The sequence below is a fragment of the Vittaforma corneae genome (assembly GCF_000231115.1).
Source record: "Vittaforma corneae ATCC 50505 unplaced genomic scaffold supercont1.18, whole genome shotgun sequence".
Lineage (NCBI taxonomy): Eukaryota > Fungi > Microsporidia > Nosematidae > Vittaforma > Vittaforma corneae.
Window position 1 is genome coordinate 13,111 of NW_006889851.1, and position 15,359 is coordinate 28,469.

Here is a 15,359-nt window from a genome sequence, read left to right on the forward strand (position 1 = left end):
AAAGTCAAATTGCGACGATGGCAGTCAATGTTAATTAAACATGCTTGTTTAAGCTTTTTCAATAACTTATAATACAATATTAGTACAATTTGATACACGTTAAGTAAGTTAATTAAACCAAAAATTTACTTATAAAACGTATAATTTGAAGATCTGGATTTTGGTGTTCTCGGTTTTCGTTAACCATTATTGCATTATTAGATGTCAAAAGGAAGGAAATTAGAACTATTAAGGAATAAACGACGAATGGTAGGACATAGAAAATGAGTAATTGCATTCCAATTACCATCATAATAGCAATTCTTTCGCTGTAATGAATTCTGAATAGCAATGGCAAGAGAAGATGATAAAATCCCACATTAGTTATAATACGAAGGATCATAAAGAACCACTTAAACAGAGTTGCAAATCTTCTTGTCCCATCCTCTTTACTACGAAAAAGCAGGTCTTGTAAAAATCCTAACACCAGCAATTCAACAAGCAAAATCGTGGGTCCATATATGTATAAAGGATTGCAGTATTTCATCCCCACATAAAAGATTGGGTATTTTTCAGCAATGAGATCTGACATTTTGATGCATGCGTATGCATAGAATGCAATTTTGGCAAACAAAAGACAGTATCCTGTAATAAAGAAGGGTTTATACTGATCATAATTGCCACGATTGATCATTAAATAAGCCAGTAGAACCACAGTGCATAAAACACCAAGATACAGATCCAGTCCTGCGCTGCAATTGAAAAACTTGTACATTCCTGCCATTAACGGACCAAGAGACATATTTTCTAACACTGTCAGTACATTTTCTGGTATAACTGCGCCACTATAGTCAGTAGCCATATTATATAAATCATCTAACTTTTCCATAATGTTATTCATATTTTTGGGGTCAATCACACAAAATTTTACATTATAAAAAATATCATAAAAATACAAAAACAAAAAATTCTTACACTTAGTGTTAATAAAGACTATCTAAGAGGTTGTAAGTAAATCGAATATCTGTCTTTATGTGTTGTGATACACCATTTTCTAAAGTTGATGATCTATTAAACTACAGCTCATCAATGAAACTGTTTGTATGCTTCATCAAATTCCAAGAACTCCATCAATGAACTTGACACTTAATTAGAAACAGAAATACTGAGGCAAGCTAACATGTATATCAATAATACTCTCAATTGTTAATAGACAATCATAACCATGACTTAGTCTCAATCTATTTGATGTGATTGCTATGTTTATACTTTAATTAATCTATTACACTACCCAAAAGATAATGCTGGTAGCTTCTGTAATGAAATTCAATTTGGTTTTAGATTTCTATGAGAGTGTGAATGACAATATAACAGGCAAGTTTAGAACCATCATTCTCGGTTATGATACGGCTCATCTTCTTTGTTGTATTTTTGATATTTTACAATCAGGCCCCATGATAACAGAGCTTGGAAGCTCCATAAACGCAACACTACAAAAACTATTTAAAGGCCAAGTAAACGACGAAACAGTTGAGAACTCTTTAAAGGAGATATGCACTTCCCTGATTAGGTCAAATGCCAATCCGGAGCTGGTGTCGCGCTTTCGTTTGCAGATAAAGGAACAGATTGAGAAAGAGAAAATAGACAGCAATGCTAACAAGGCAAAAAGTGGTGCATAGAATATTTTTTGAAACTCTTGTGAGGTTTCTTGATCCAGGCAGCAAGCCATACGAAATACAAAAGGAAAAAAGCAATGTTGTAGTGTTTGTGGGACTACAAGGTTGTGGAAAAACAACTTCGATATGCAAGTATGCAAATTTTTACAAAAAGAAAGGATTTAGAGTCGGGATTGTATGTGCAGACACGTTTAGAGCAGGAGCTTTTGATCAGATAAAGCAGAATGCATCTAAGATAGGAATTCCATATTTTGGGTCCCCCGATCCTGATCCGGTAAAAGTGGCCAAAGAGGGTGTTTCTAAATTTAGAAAGAATGATTTTGAACTAATATTGGTTGACACGAGTGGAAGACATACGCAGGAAGAGGCCTTGTTTGCTGAAATGAGGGACCTTGTCGATGCCATTTGCCCTGATAATATTGTTTTTGTGATGGATGCGGGGATAGGACAGTCGGCCGAGGAACAAGCAGCAGGGTTTAAGAATGCAGTTAAGGTTGGTGGAATAATACTAACTAAAATAGACGGAGCATCAAAAGCCGGAGGGGCACTGAGCTCAGTAGCAACTACGCAGTGCCCCATTGAGTTTGTTGGAACTGGTGAAGGAATGGACGATATTGAAAAATTTAATGCCAGAAGATTTGTAGGGAAAATGCTAGGTATGGGTGATATTGACGGGCTTATTGAAAGGCTGTCATCAATTGAGATTGATAAGGAGGATGTTATAGAAAAACTGACAACGGGGAAGTTCCGATTGATTGATTTCAAAAACATTTACACCCAAATTGTGTCGCTGGGGCCCATCTCTAAAATGCTTGAGATGATACCTGGACTAGGTAATATGGCCATACCCGACGAGAGCAAGTTTAAACGGATAATGCACATGTTTGATTCAATGACCAGGAAAGAACTTGAGTCAAATGGAGATGTGTTCTTAAAGGAACCAAGCAGGATAGATCGAGTGGCGCGTGGATCTGGCACGCATAGGGACCTAGTTTCAGAAATGTTAGGCAACTTCCGGCAGATGAGCTCGATGATGAAAAAGCTTATGGCGAATCCAATGTTTGCACAGATGCTTCAAGGCACTTTGGATGAGAAAGACAAGAAGAAGATAGTAGAAAAGACGCGAGGCAAGGCCCCTTTGTCAATATTTGATTATATGAACTCTCTGAACTAAATAAAGCAGAAAATATTTTTAACATCGTTCAACAATGTCTTAGCATTTCTATTTACTACTTTGCCTAGTTGCATTTTACTTTATGACAGCATTCTTGAGGATTTGCTGCAAAATTTCAAAATTATTAAAGATTGATTGATTTTAAGATAAGCACATCTTTTAACACATATCTGGAAAAAGCATTGCTTACTATTATGCTAAAGCAAAGTAGGCTAGCCGTTCAACCTTTTATTTTCTATACATGCTGTAATCAGCAATCTTCCTATGGCAAGACTAACTAACAATGATAGATTTCCATAATACTAATTTATTACATTTTTGAGTAAATAACGCTTCAAAAGAAATCACTTGCATGCTCTTTTAGACACACAACTCCCAAGCACAGTATGATTAAGCCATCTAGCGGGGATAGAACTCTAAAGTCCTCATTTATCTTTCTTAATCAGTCTATACATTTTATCCAAATAATCTCCTGCATCCTGTGCACATTGGAATATTTCAACAATGCCTCCTCTGACCTGATCGACTAGCTTCAAGTTACTCGATTTTACCTTTACTAATTCCTTTAGCATTATCTTTGTTTTCTCATCTGTTTCTTCGTGATATTTCTTAACCAAGGATTCAATAGCAAAGGATTCATTCCTAGCATACTCCAAAAGCTCAAAGACTTGCATGCGCAATCTTAAACATTTCAATGTCTCAACACAATGGTCTCTATTGCAGAATTCATAGAAATCAAAAGGCTCGTAGCTATAGGCGTCTGACATAACATAGTCCTTTGAAATGTCAGGAATGTAAACAACTTCGTTCTCGATGCTATTGGTTTTTCTAAAAAACTGCTCACAGATAGAATATTCATCGCCTTCTTTCAAAGGCTCATCCGAAATTCTATCAGCTGGATTCCAAAGCCTCATTTTGCGGCTGTGCTTGATGTTGTCTTTACTCATTACTTGGGATGAAAATTTTATTGGCAAAAAACTAGAAGTAGGAATAAATTCAACAGTCAGTTTGATGGTGTTTTGGACATTCTGGCCAATTTTCTTTGATCAATATAGTAGCAACATTGATGCACCCGTCCCATGCTCTCCGGGCTATTAAAGTATGACTTTAAAATGTTTACATATTACAGAAAATTACCAATTAAGTCTAAAAATGATGTTTTTAGTTCTGATCCATCAAAAACTGTCAAAAGATTAAAAATTTCTGACCCTTGTGCTATGAATATTTCTAAAATGATGGAAAATACCAGCAGCAAAGCTCTTGACAATATTTCCACAGATGACAGTTATGCATATAGTATCTTCTTTTTGATTAGAGATGGTATTGGACTAGGAAACATCAATATATCCTCTTGGATATGTAGTATTAGAGAAACAAGCACAGAGCTGGAGCCAGTAGGATTTGTTTTTACAATCCTAGGAGAAGTGCTTAAGCTTTATACCTCATGCCTGAATCATTTTCTCGTGATCACCGTTATTATTTATTTTATGTGTGAACTCAAAAGGGTATGGAGTGATGATGGAGTGAGGTTCAACATACCATTCCAACTTTTCTGTGTTTTTGAATTCGTTAAACTGTTTCTATCGATGCTATCTTTTAGCATTCTTTTCTATAGTAGTTATAGACCTAATATTACAACAATTAATACATTGAAAAAAGCAGTTACAAACCTCCCAATCGTAGTTATGCTGGCTGATGCATGCTTTGTGATATTAATCAATAGGAACATCCAATACTTTTTCTTTAAAAAGGATAGAAAGATCCTTGATCTAAAGTATGTATCCGCTATAATAAAATCTATCCCTCTCTTGATTTATTCTACCACGCTAATAACTTTCGCATTTATTACGTGGGACATGCCAATCGTAGAATTCAAGGTTTACGGCTCTATGCTGGCAATAGCTATTGGCGCATGCGTTAATTTTATCATCACATTGCTGTTTTTAATGCAGATCAATTACCATCAATATTTAAAGAGGACCACCGCTGTGCTTGTATGAAAAACGTTATACAGAAGTTTTGTGTTACGATCTATTATTAAAATAGGACACATAGTTTTATTGAAAAAACTGATATAACAGCCCACATCAACGGTCATTTATAATTTCTCTTCAAAATTAATCGTGATTCTAGGTTAAATTCACCTACTATTTTTGAAACGCTTATCTTGTTTCAGGTAAAAAATAGTATTTATATTTGTAAGTATGTTTAGACCCATGGGAAGCAAAGAAGATAAGAAAAGCAGTAGTGAGAATGCATCTGAAAAAGCCTGCTTCATCAAAAAATACCTCGAGGGCTGCAAAGAACAAATTAAAAGCAATGAAGTTATAATTAGTATTGGCTCTGAAGCATGCGATCCAGATTCCTTTGTCTGTTCCCTTGCAGTTGCAATACACGAAAAGGCGATTCCCGTGGTAAATATGTCAAGAACAGTCTTTGAATCAAAAGGAGATTTGCAATACCTTTGTTCTATATTTAAGATTTCCAACAACGACTTAATCTTTTTAGAAAGGCCAAAGGGCAGGTTTTCACTACCTGCACGTATTGTTGGAACCTCCTTCAAAGTAGGCGACAAGTCATACAAAATTGAAGATAAGAAAATGAAGCTCATTTTAGTCGATCATCATAAGCCAGTAGAGGAGCTGAGGCATTGTGAACTTGATATGATCATTGATCATCATGCATTGAGTGAAGCCTCCTTGTTTGCCAGGAGAATCTATGTAGACATTGATGCTGGATCTTGTTGCACTCTAGTTTCAAAGTTTATTGGACACTCCTTATTAGCAACTAAAAATCCTAAGAACGAATACTTCGATAAGATTCAGTTTTGTAGACATCTTGCAAAGATGCTTGCGATACCCATTCTGCTCGATACAAACAGATTCAGAAAGGTAACTTCACACTTTGATCGGGGAGAATTCAAAAAATTGATCAAAGCAGCCGATGTCAAAAAAGAGGATATTGTGAATATAGTGAAAACAATCAAAAAGGTAAGGTTAAATGACAAGGATCTTGACAATGAAACAATACTTTTGAAAGATTTTAAGAAGTTCGACAAGGATGGAATGGTTTTTGGGTATTCTACAGTTAAATATAGCTACGAGGAGTGGGTGGACAGAGAAGCCAAGAATGTGAATACAAGCTCAGAAAGCAAGGCAGGCTCGGTCCTAGAGGCCGCTTTTCATGCATTCAAGAGAGAGTATGGGCTAGATTTTCTACTTGTCAATAGAAAAGCAGGTAAAAAGAGGTTTTTAATAATGGTTAGCTGTCCTTTCGAAAAGAAATTAGCAGCCCAGCACAACTTTAAGCACGTGGATTTTAAGGGCTTGCATTATTACGAGATTGACGTTGAACTGAGTAGGAAAATATTAACGCCGGCGATTAAGGATTTGATACACAACCTATCATTGAAAGAATAAACAGTTGATTTCATGTGCTTTCGTTAAGTTAGAACTTATTTATGAAATAGGTTAAATAATCCCTGATATTTAAGTTGCACGTAGCTTTTCCTAACGGGGAGAGCAATACTGTGAAGATAGTCAAAAATAAAAAGATGTGACCAGTCTCAATCGTAAAGAATTGTATATTTAGAGTAGTCGGTGTTAGATCTAAACAGTTTATTATCGATACATTTGGATATACCGGCATTATATTAATAAGCCTTTGATTAAATTCATTGTTGATTATTCTCATGTATGCAAAGTCCCAATAGCTGTTTCTGCTTTTTGTCTTTGATTTCAAATTTTCTAATATTTCTACTAGCTATTTTAGCATGCGGCCAACTTCGGGAATACTACTGAGAGCGAGCATACTTATTAGTGTGGCTTTGCATCTGCTAACAAGTCTAAGCTTTACAAGATGTCTTAAGATTATAAGATGCATAGATTTCGATGGTGTGGCAAACTTCATACCTGGCTAATTTCCTAGACGGCTGAATAAGGTCTTCCAATATAAAAGTATTCTTTTGACATTTTATGCCGCTTAGAAACCAGAACAGAAGAACTAAATAGTTGTGCATCAGCCATTCTGAATTTCAAATAGATGGGTCAACTATACTTCAAATTATTTATTCAAAGGTTTACTATGAATAAAGTCCTGACTTTGAGATGCAAAACGAACTTTACGCGTTGACTGATTGTTGGGATTGGTGAATGCGCCTGGATTTGAACTTTTTGCATCGGTTTTGAGATTTTCGCTTGATTTATTCACATGAACCTCTGCTTCGACTGCTATGCTAGCCTGACTGCAAGTATCACCTTTTGTTCTATCCTGTTGCTTGCTATTCCCACCAACCTTGACATTACTACTGATACTACCAGTCACATTGATACTGTGTTCTAGAAAAGGCTGCTGTTCAGGATTAGGGTTTCTAATAGGCTGCATGGAAACACCATGTTCAGTTTTACTTGGGCTAACATTCATATCCCCAGCAGTACGAGAGCCTTTGATAATACCAGGCAGTTTCATAAGGTAAATCAAATATAGAGTTCCAATAACACCCTCATCAATCACACCCCACTTCATATAAAGATTCGAATACCCATGTGCTCCAAATATCCATTCCATGATTACAGCTGTCATCTCCAATACCGTGCATGCCCAAAAGCCGACCATGGGAAAGCTAATCTTGACTATGAATCTTAAGAAAGCATATAATCCGATTATAATAAAGTTAATAAACATTAGCCACAAAGCTACATTAAAGCTAACAAAAGGAACAAGCAATACTACAGCACAGTCCTCGATCCTTGTGCACTTTGCCCGGAGATGGATATAAATTATATAGCACATGAAGGTAGAAATTATCCTGAAGATTACAATAAGTATATATTCCAACTTAGTAATCATAGTGTCACTTAAGGATTTAAAGCATGGACATGGCCTGTAGAAATAGGCATTCTTGCCATTGCTGATTTGCCATTTAAAATGGTTGATGGCAATATACCAAGTGATAATGGCCAATAAAACGTAGATAAGACAAATGCCCAATTCGACATTAGGCAGCGAGGCAGCGTAAGAAGCGAGGTCGTCCAATATGAAACCACTGGGAACTATGCTGTTTGTATCGCCTTGTGACTGCATTCCATTCTGAGTGCTTGACATAATAAGAGATAAAATTTTTAGATCAATTTAAAAATTTTTGACAGAAATGAATTAAGGTTATTCTAGTAAAACATTGACAAATCAAGCCAAGAATCAGACACTAAAATTCAGGACTCGAACACAGCAATGACACCCCTACACACGGTCTGAACATCTTCGGATAGCACGGTGCAAAAATTTACTATGATCTGTCAAAAACATCATAATTATCTCTCAGATTAAAATAACTGAAGAACACGTCTCCTAACAACAATTTTAATATAAAAACCACGGGGAATTCAATATTGCAATGTGTTTACTTACTTTTCTTTTTGAGAATTGAAATGCATCCCCTCATGCTCTCCACCAATGCACTCTGCTCTTCGACCACCCTTTCGGTCTGTCTTAGTTTTAAATTGAGTAGGTTGTTTTCATTTATCAATCTCACCACCTCTTCTTTGTTTTCCCTCTGAATTTCAACAACCTTGACTTTATTTAAAAGCCCACAGTTACAGCTTAGAAGCTTCTTTCGTTCGATGGTTTTTAATGCATCCTTGTCTACAACAAAAGAGCTGACTAGTCTTTCTCTGATTAAATTACCACCATCAATGCTGTTGTTACTGGCATTGCTTAAATTAACGGGATTGTCATGGGCATTTATGGCCCCTTCCAAATTACTGCTAAGCTTCTGCATCATCTCTGATAATCTGCTTATCTCAGCTTCCTTCTCAGCTATCTTTACATTTGCCTCATTCAACTGCCTATTCAAGGCCTCAACCCTTTCAGCAAATGGCTTTACTGCTGAGTTGATTTTCCTTGACACTTCCCCATCCGTGATTTCATGTCCAATCAGCTCCTGAACCTTACATAAATTCTTCTTTAATTCTTCCTTCTTTTGGAGTATCTCACCCATTTCTTTATTATATTCCCTTTTGATCCTTTCAATCTCGTCTTCTCTTTCATCAAAGCGTGTTTGCAATTTACCAATATGGTCTTTTAGCTCTCCTATTTGAATCAAGCTACTCTCGTTATTCACTGTCAAAGCATCAATCTCAGTCTTAAGAAGACTATTCTTTTTGAGAACATCTTCAATTTCCCTCTTTAACAGCATGTTGGCATTTTCATGCTCTTTTAGCGACTCATTCTCAGATCTAGCAATGGATAATTCATTGGAAAGCCTAGAAATTTCATTAATCAGGCTTTCAATTTGCAGATTTTTAGAATCTAAAATCTCAAAAAACTTTATCTGGAAAAGGTCTGAAATCAAATTAGCCTCATTTCTGACGCTTTCCAGACCCTCCTTAAGCTTAATCACATCAGTCTTTGGTACAAAATTATGCGTAAATTCTGATGCTACTTTTATGCAACTCTCTTCGGACTCCTTAAGTTGTTGATTCAGCTCCCTAATCCTATTTTCTAGAATAGCATTTCCAGTCTCGAGCTCATTTACCTTTCTTTCATACTGTTTTTTTATACTTTTCTCATTCTCTAACTGCTGATTTATTTTGTCAAGAATAGACTCCATTCCTTCATCATGAGAAGATGACCCATTGGCAATATCGCTGCGCAGCTTCTCATTCTCAAGTCTTAATTTATGAATTTCTAGCTGCAGAGCCTTCCTCTCTTGATTCTCCCTGCAATCAACTAGGCACAGAGCCTCGATCTTTTCCTTTGCTAGTCTTTGGTTTTCCTCATACATCTCATCCTTTTCTCTACTTAGTTCAGAGTTTATGCTTTCGAGATTAGACAATTTTAAGCTTAATGTCTTGATCTGCTTGTGCAAAGACACGACAGTTTCCTGGGTTCCGTTTTTAATAGACTTAAGCTCTTCAATTTTAGATTCAAGACTTTTTGCCTGTTCCTGGTTGGCCAATAGGCTGCTTTCGAGGGTGTTTGTCTTAGCCTTGAAATACTCCAATTCTTGTTTTAATGCTGATATTTGTCTATTGTTTTCTTGGGTTATGTGCTCCTTCTTTCTAATTTCACCCTGCAAGCTTTCATTTTCAAATTGAACATCATCAAATTCATTTTTAGTCTTTCGAATAACATCGTCCTGACAACTGATCTTCTCTTCCAAAGCTGAAATAGTATTTTTGTGTGCTGAGCATTCCCCTTTGACCAGCTCATTTTCTGTCTTAATATCGCATACCATCTTCTCCAATTCGTCTTTGCTCTTTAATATTTCGTTGATTTCACTCTCCTTTAGTTTCAAAACTGAATTTAAATCCCCACCCTTTTGGACAAGATTTGAGATGGTCTCCTCTTTACTCTTTAGTTCCTTGTTTGTCTGTTCGAGCGCTGCATTTAGATCCTTTATCGCTGCACAGTGGTTTTCTTCTTTAATTTCACATTGTCTTACTTTATCCTTTAAGGACTCGATGCTCTTAGATTGTTTGTCGAGACTAGATAATAGCTCGGTATTCTCCCTTCTTAGACCTTCAAGTAAACCTTCCTTCTCATCCAAGGCTAGTCTTGAAAGGTCATTGGTCTTTTTAAACTCCTCTACGGAGTTATTCAGGGATGAAATACATGCCTCCATCTTCTTCCTTTCCTTCCTTTCCCTTTCAACAAGATCTGCATATGCTCTAATCTGCTCGTCTTTTTCTCTGATGCTCTCTTCATTCTTCTGAACTTCCAGCAACGGCTTAATCTTGATAAAAAGTGCCCACCACTTCCATTTCAATAGCTCATATGTCATGTTGGCATTCTTTTGTAAAAGAACGATAGCCTTCTGCCTTTCTTGGTTTATATTACTCCTCCTCAATTCAATTTTGTGCAGGAGAATGCCCGTGACAACTCTGGAAAGACGGGATATTCGCCTTTCTCTCATGTCCTCCATATCTGCTAGAACTCCTTGTCTTAAAAAAACCATTGTATTGCCTATTCTGTAGTCATTACTATTAATTTCAATAGATTCAAGAATACTCTTGGACAGATTTTTTGGAATAAGTAGAAGCTCATTAGCCATGTTCACGTTATCATCACTCATAACATTTGTATTTACATTGAGTAGTATCAAATACCTCTCATTGAATTCCTTGAAGGATATTCTTGAAGGATATCCAAGCCGTGATATTCTAATTCCTTCTAATACACCATTGCATTTTAGCTGATCCAAAATAAGTTTCTTGTTGAATTCTGAACTGTTCTTATTTAAATTGGGAAGGATACATCTTACAAAGTGAGGATTAGTATTTCTCAATAGATCCATCAATCTTCTTAGATTTTCCCGATGACTTTGACTGACTGTTCTGAAAATACCTTTTTTTATGTTGGAGTCATTGCGAGTAGAAAGAAGATGAGAAGATGCTAGCTTGTGAAGATTCTCTGAATGGACGTCCTTATTCTTGTTAAGCCAGTCCTTAACTTCATATTCTACAAGACCAGCATAATGCTTAATTCTAAATGTATTCTTAAATGGACACTTTTCCACACCCTGTATTCCCTTAATCTTATTAAGAAGAGTATCATCGCTGGCTTTGGGCATTACACATTCTTCATCCAAATATGATAATATTCCTATGGGATTGTTGCTTTCAATAAGCCTGATAGTAGGCTCTAAATCCAGACCAAAATCAATGAAATTCCAGTCTATGCACTCATTCTTGTATATTTCCTGCTCCAGGATAAACATATGGTGATTGAAGAACTGCTGCAGCTTCTCATTAGTGTAGTTTATACACAGCTGTTCAAAAGAGTTATTCTCGAATATTTCAAAGCCAGCAATGTCCAAGACTCCAATAAAGGAGTCAGATGAAGAGATATCGAGGATAGAATTAATTTCAAACACCAGGTTATCAAATAAAGAATCATACAGCATTTTCATAAGACCCTCAATGACCTTAAGGCATTCCTCTTTTGTACGAGAATGCGTTACAGTCTCATTGCCCGCTTTTATTGAAGGATGCAACACTTCTTTTAAAAAATCAGTGACGGAAATATTCAACAGCTTACAGGCCATTTCAACAGGATTAACATTACCCTTATTACAGCTATTATTTATGCATGCCTGATCCTCGTTTTCGGCAAACTCAATATTACTTAAGTGAAGAATGGCAGCTATTATTTTGTAGTACCTTGATGGATCGGTCATTCCAAGATTTTCAAAGCAAACATTCAGCCTGTCAAATTCTTTTGAATCATCAACATCTTTGATTTCAAAACAGGAGTTCCTTAAACATACGTAATCTTCTGGATCCCTTGTTAGCCCCAGAGAAGTCAACAGATGTGGAGACCCACCTCTCAGAAGATAATAGAAAATATGGTACGATCTTTCGCCAGGACATTGATGAGTAACCCTGGATTTTTCCAATAGTATTTTTCAATCCTAGCGCCACAGATATTCCCCCCTTTGAACTTTAGCTGAATAAACTTACCAAACCTAGAACTATTATCATTCTTTACTGTTTTGGCGTTTCCAAAGGCTTCAAGGATAGGATTGGCTGAAAGTAAAAGAGTATCAATGGACTTGCCACTTCTGCTGTCGCTGGCAACAGTTGACAGAAATTCTATCACTCTTTTGGTGTTTTCTGTCTTCCCGGCACCGCTTTCGCCAGTAATCAGAATAGACTGGTTCTCTCTATTAGAGAGAAGACAACGGTAAGCCTCGTTGGCTACTGCAAATATATGGGGCTCGGCTTCTCTATACTTCTTCAAAGTAATATTCTTTTTTACTTCATCAGTATAGATGCCTAACTGTCTGTAAGGATTGAGGGAAATAAGAAACAGACCAGAGTAGGTGTAAATAAAAGACTCTTCATATCTTTTCTTAAGATTGTGAAGGACACTGGGCTCATTGAGGTGGGACAGTAGAGCTAGGTCTTCGACCATATCAAACTTGGCTGGATTCATCTTAAAAACTTCGGATTGCTTGAAGGATTCTAAAACATTTGATTGTGTCTTTACATGTGTAGATGTCTCCCCTACAACATATGCAGGCTTGTACAGCTCGTATGAACAGGGTACCCATATCCATCTTTTGTTTTCCACAGTCAAGTCTTCCTCTGTTGTCATTGAGGGTAGAAATGAGGTGGGCTTTGAAATAAGCAAAAAAGAGAAAGATTAAAGAATAATGTTTAATTATGCAAAATGAAATAAGCGATCGCACCAATCATTTAAGGTGTGTTTACAGCCATTAACGCTTGACAGCTCCTTATATGTGTTGGACTTTTGTTTATGCCGTGCGCTGTCAAGTTGATGTGTGTACATTAACAACCAAACAAAAGATTATTTAGATTTGTTATTTATCAATATGGCAGTAGCTGGTAAAAAAGAGAGATGCACCATCTTACGCATTTTTAATTGAAAATCTCATTTTAAAACAGAAATAGCAATTTTGAAACACAGTCGTTTAAATACAAACGTTACAGCAATGCAAGGATGAATAGTAGAATTGTATTGCCAGTGTTATTTGGAGTCAGTCTATCAAAGCACTATCTGGACAATGCTAACCAAAATAGGACTAGATTTAGCAGCTCCAATGCTGACAAGGTTCCAGATAGCCACGGCGTTTCTGATAAACATGACAGCATCTACGTTTCAATTGGCACTAATCCGGACAAGACAGGTAGCTACAATCACCCAGCCAGCAACAGTGCTGAAATACCATTTACAAACACTGACAACAGCATTCATGTATTTAAGCCCAAGACAGTCTCCAAGGAGATAAAAGAGCTAAAAGAGTGGGAAACCAAGAACATTGTCTTTATTGTTGGAACTTCAAGAGTTGAATCCGATAACATTCCTGAGTTTACAAAAAAGATTAAGTTGCTGATCGATGTTGATAGCACAATACATAAGAAGGAGCTATCGCAAAGGCAGGACTATAGAAACTGGGAAGATTACATGGAGAATACCTACCAGCCTTTGTTTTCAAAGTACAGAGATGTTATATTTAAAATGGAGAAAGAGCAAATAAAAGAGATGCTCAAATTAAAAGACAACTTCGCAACGGCTAATTCAAGCAATGCAGGCACTAATAATCATAGCAATACCACTACCAAAAGTAACGCCAAGTCAAGTAGCAGTAAAAGGAATAGAACACGCATCAGCAACGCTTTTCTTCCTTTTATGCTTGACAGGTTCTATTTTGCGAAACCCTCAGCTTTTGACCTAACTGTCAATGCCACTAATCTACTTCTAACAATTGTTGGAAGTGAGGACCTTTCAAAAGAAGAAATGAATGAGCTCAAAAGGCGGTTTGTAATGACCCAGTTCAAGGACAGTAGTCCCAATGGCAATATATACACCAGCAATTATAGTAGTACCCTGTGGAACAAGGAGCTCTCAAGGAGCGAGATAAGAGAAATAATGGCTGACTTTGATTTAAGTTCAGTCATGGACAGTCTTAAAGAGTATTTTGACTTCATGAAAAGATTGGGAAAGATAGTCAATATTGACAAAGAGTACAGCTTTGTGTATCCTGTTCTTAACATTGAGGATTTTGAGGAGAGCGAGAAGAACATTCTGGTGGAGTGCTCAGAGGTTTTTGAGGGATACTTGCAGAATGTGAAGGGAATAAAGGGATGGATAGGAAGAAATAAGTGAAATAAATAGTATAATTAAATAGCAACTGCTTGTATAAAGTAAAAGAGTGTATAGAGTTGGCATAGAGCATCGGTTTATTCAATTCAACAAGTATAGCAGTGCCTCTAATCGTATTCAATATAAATTTATGCACCAGACAAGACGTTCATCTCCTTTACAAAATCTTCAATGCTGGTGCATTTAATATCGTTTTTCTTGTCGCCGCTCATTTCACTCATTCTACTTACGAACTGAACTACACTTATATGGTCCATAAAGCTCTTCAGGGGTAGGTCCTTCAGGCTGTTGCTTTCTAGATTGGTGCCTTTCACTCTGCTAGCCAAGTATTCTAGAAAGACTCGCTTGTTCTCTTCCTTGTAAAAGACAACCTTAAATTGGCTAGTAACACAGCTGTTTTTATATAATATAAACGACACGGTCTTTTCGCCACCATCCGTCTTGCATTTAACTTCTTTAACTCCAGTCTTTTCCAAGATGATGAGGCCTGTGCCTTTCTCCCCCCACTCAAACAGCCTTATTTCAATCCAATCGTGGATTATCAAAAGCTCAATAGTTTTCGAGGGAGACGTGAAAATAGAAACACATTCTACTTTATTATGCCCATTCCCATATGCTTTACCATGACTGTCCACGTTATTGTATCCATGCATTTCGCCATAATCGTTTTCGCTGTTTGACGATGTGTCATCAATGAAGAGTCTTTCCGAGTACTCCCTCAACCTTGTTTTGCAGTACGAATATGCATCATTTTCGTTCCTTATCTGTTTTTTATACATGAATATTCTCCATCCCAGCTGCATAAACAACGAGCATTTGACAGTAGTATAAAAGCACAACATGCTGTTGGAAAAGATTGCTAGAACAACCAAAGTATGGCAGCGGGTCTTAGCAAAAGTCGATAT

General features: G+C 36.7%; 11 protein-coding genes across 11 annotated transcripts; 5 read left to right on the plus strand and 6 right to left on the minus strand.

Annotated features, from left to right (window-relative positions):
* Positions 1-112: 112 nt before the first annotated feature.
* On the minus strand, positions 113-880 carry VICG_01710 (uncharacterized protein; the record flags this gene model as incomplete). Its single annotated transcript, XM_007605093.1, has 1 exon — positions 113-880. The coding sequence occupies one exon, from the start codon at positions 878-880 to the stop codon at positions 113-115; it is 768 nt and encodes a 255-aa protein (XP_007605155.1).
* Positions 881-1,280: 400 nt separating this feature from the next.
* VICG_01711 (uncharacterized protein) lies at positions 1,281-1,658 on the plus strand (the record flags this gene model as incomplete). Its single annotated transcript, XM_007605094.1, has 1 exon — positions 1,281-1,658. The coding sequence occupies one exon, from the start codon at positions 1,281-1,283 to the stop codon at positions 1,656-1,658; it is 378 nt and encodes a 125-aa protein (XP_007605156.1).
* On the plus strand, positions 1,630-2,829 carry VICG_01712 (uncharacterized protein; the record flags this gene model as incomplete). Its single annotated transcript, XM_007605095.1, has 1 exon — positions 1,630-2,829. One exon carries the CDS (start codon positions 1,630-1,632, stop codon positions 2,827-2,829), a length of 1,200 nt encoding a protein of 399 aa, XP_007605157.1.
* A 425-nt stretch (positions 2,830-3,254) lies between these two features.
* On the minus strand, positions 3,255-3,776 carry VICG_01713 (uncharacterized protein; the record flags this gene model as incomplete). The annotated part of the gene is made up of 1 exon (XM_007605096.1): positions 3,255-3,776. One exon carries the CDS (start codon positions 3,774-3,776, stop codon positions 3,255-3,257), a length of 522 nt encoding a protein of 173 aa, XP_007605158.1.
* A 132-nt stretch (positions 3,777-3,908) lies between these two features.
* VICG_01714 (uncharacterized protein) lies at positions 3,909-4,829 on the plus strand (the record flags this gene model as incomplete). The annotated part of the gene is made up of 1 exon (XM_007605097.1): positions 3,909-4,829. One exon carries the CDS (start codon positions 3,909-3,911, stop codon positions 4,827-4,829), a length of 921 nt encoding a protein of 306 aa, XP_007605159.1.
* A 216-nt stretch (positions 4,830-5,045) lies between these two features.
* VICG_01715 (uncharacterized protein) lies at positions 5,046-6,248 on the plus strand (the record flags this gene model as incomplete). The annotated part of the gene is made up of 1 exon (XM_007605098.1): positions 5,046-6,248. The coding sequence occupies one exon, from the start codon at positions 5,046-5,048 to the stop codon at positions 6,246-6,248; it is 1,203 nt and encodes a 400-aa protein (XP_007605160.1).
* Positions 6,249-6,891: 643 nt separating this feature from the next.
* Positions 6,892-7,932, minus strand: VICG_01716 (uncharacterized protein; the record flags this gene model as incomplete). The annotated part of the gene is made up of 1 exon (XM_007605099.1): positions 6,892-7,932. The coding sequence occupies one exon, from the start codon at positions 7,930-7,932 to the stop codon at positions 6,892-6,894; it is 1,041 nt and encodes a 346-aa protein (XP_007605161.1).
* A 295-nt stretch (positions 7,933-8,227) lies between these two features.
* On the minus strand, positions 8,228-12,133 carry VICG_01717 (uncharacterized protein; the record flags this gene model as incomplete). Its single annotated transcript, XM_007605100.1, has 1 exon — positions 8,228-12,133. The coding sequence occupies one exon, from the start codon at positions 12,131-12,133 to the stop codon at positions 8,228-8,230; it is 3,906 nt and encodes a 1,301-aa protein (XP_007605162.1).
* Positions 12,134-12,153: 20 nt separating this feature from the next.
* Positions 12,154-12,924, minus strand: VICG_01718 (myosin-3; the record flags this gene model as incomplete). The annotated part of the gene is made up of 1 exon (XM_007605101.1): positions 12,154-12,924. One exon carries the CDS (start codon positions 12,922-12,924, stop codon positions 12,154-12,156), a length of 771 nt encoding a protein of 256 aa, XP_007605163.1.
* Positions 12,925-13,290: 366 nt separating this feature from the next.
* VICG_01719 (uncharacterized protein) lies at positions 13,291-14,457 on the plus strand (the record flags this gene model as incomplete). The annotated part of the gene is made up of 1 exon (XM_007605102.1): positions 13,291-14,457. The coding sequence occupies one exon, from the start codon at positions 13,291-13,293 to the stop codon at positions 14,455-14,457; it is 1,167 nt and encodes a 388-aa protein (XP_007605164.1).
* Positions 14,458-14,582: 125 nt separating this feature from the next.
* On the minus strand, positions 14,583-15,296 carry VICG_01720 (uncharacterized protein; the record flags this gene model as incomplete). The annotated part of the gene is made up of 1 exon (XM_007605103.1): positions 14,583-15,296. One exon carries the CDS (start codon positions 15,294-15,296, stop codon positions 14,583-14,585), a length of 714 nt encoding a protein of 237 aa, XP_007605165.1.
* Positions 15,297-15,359: the final 63 nt, after the last annotated feature.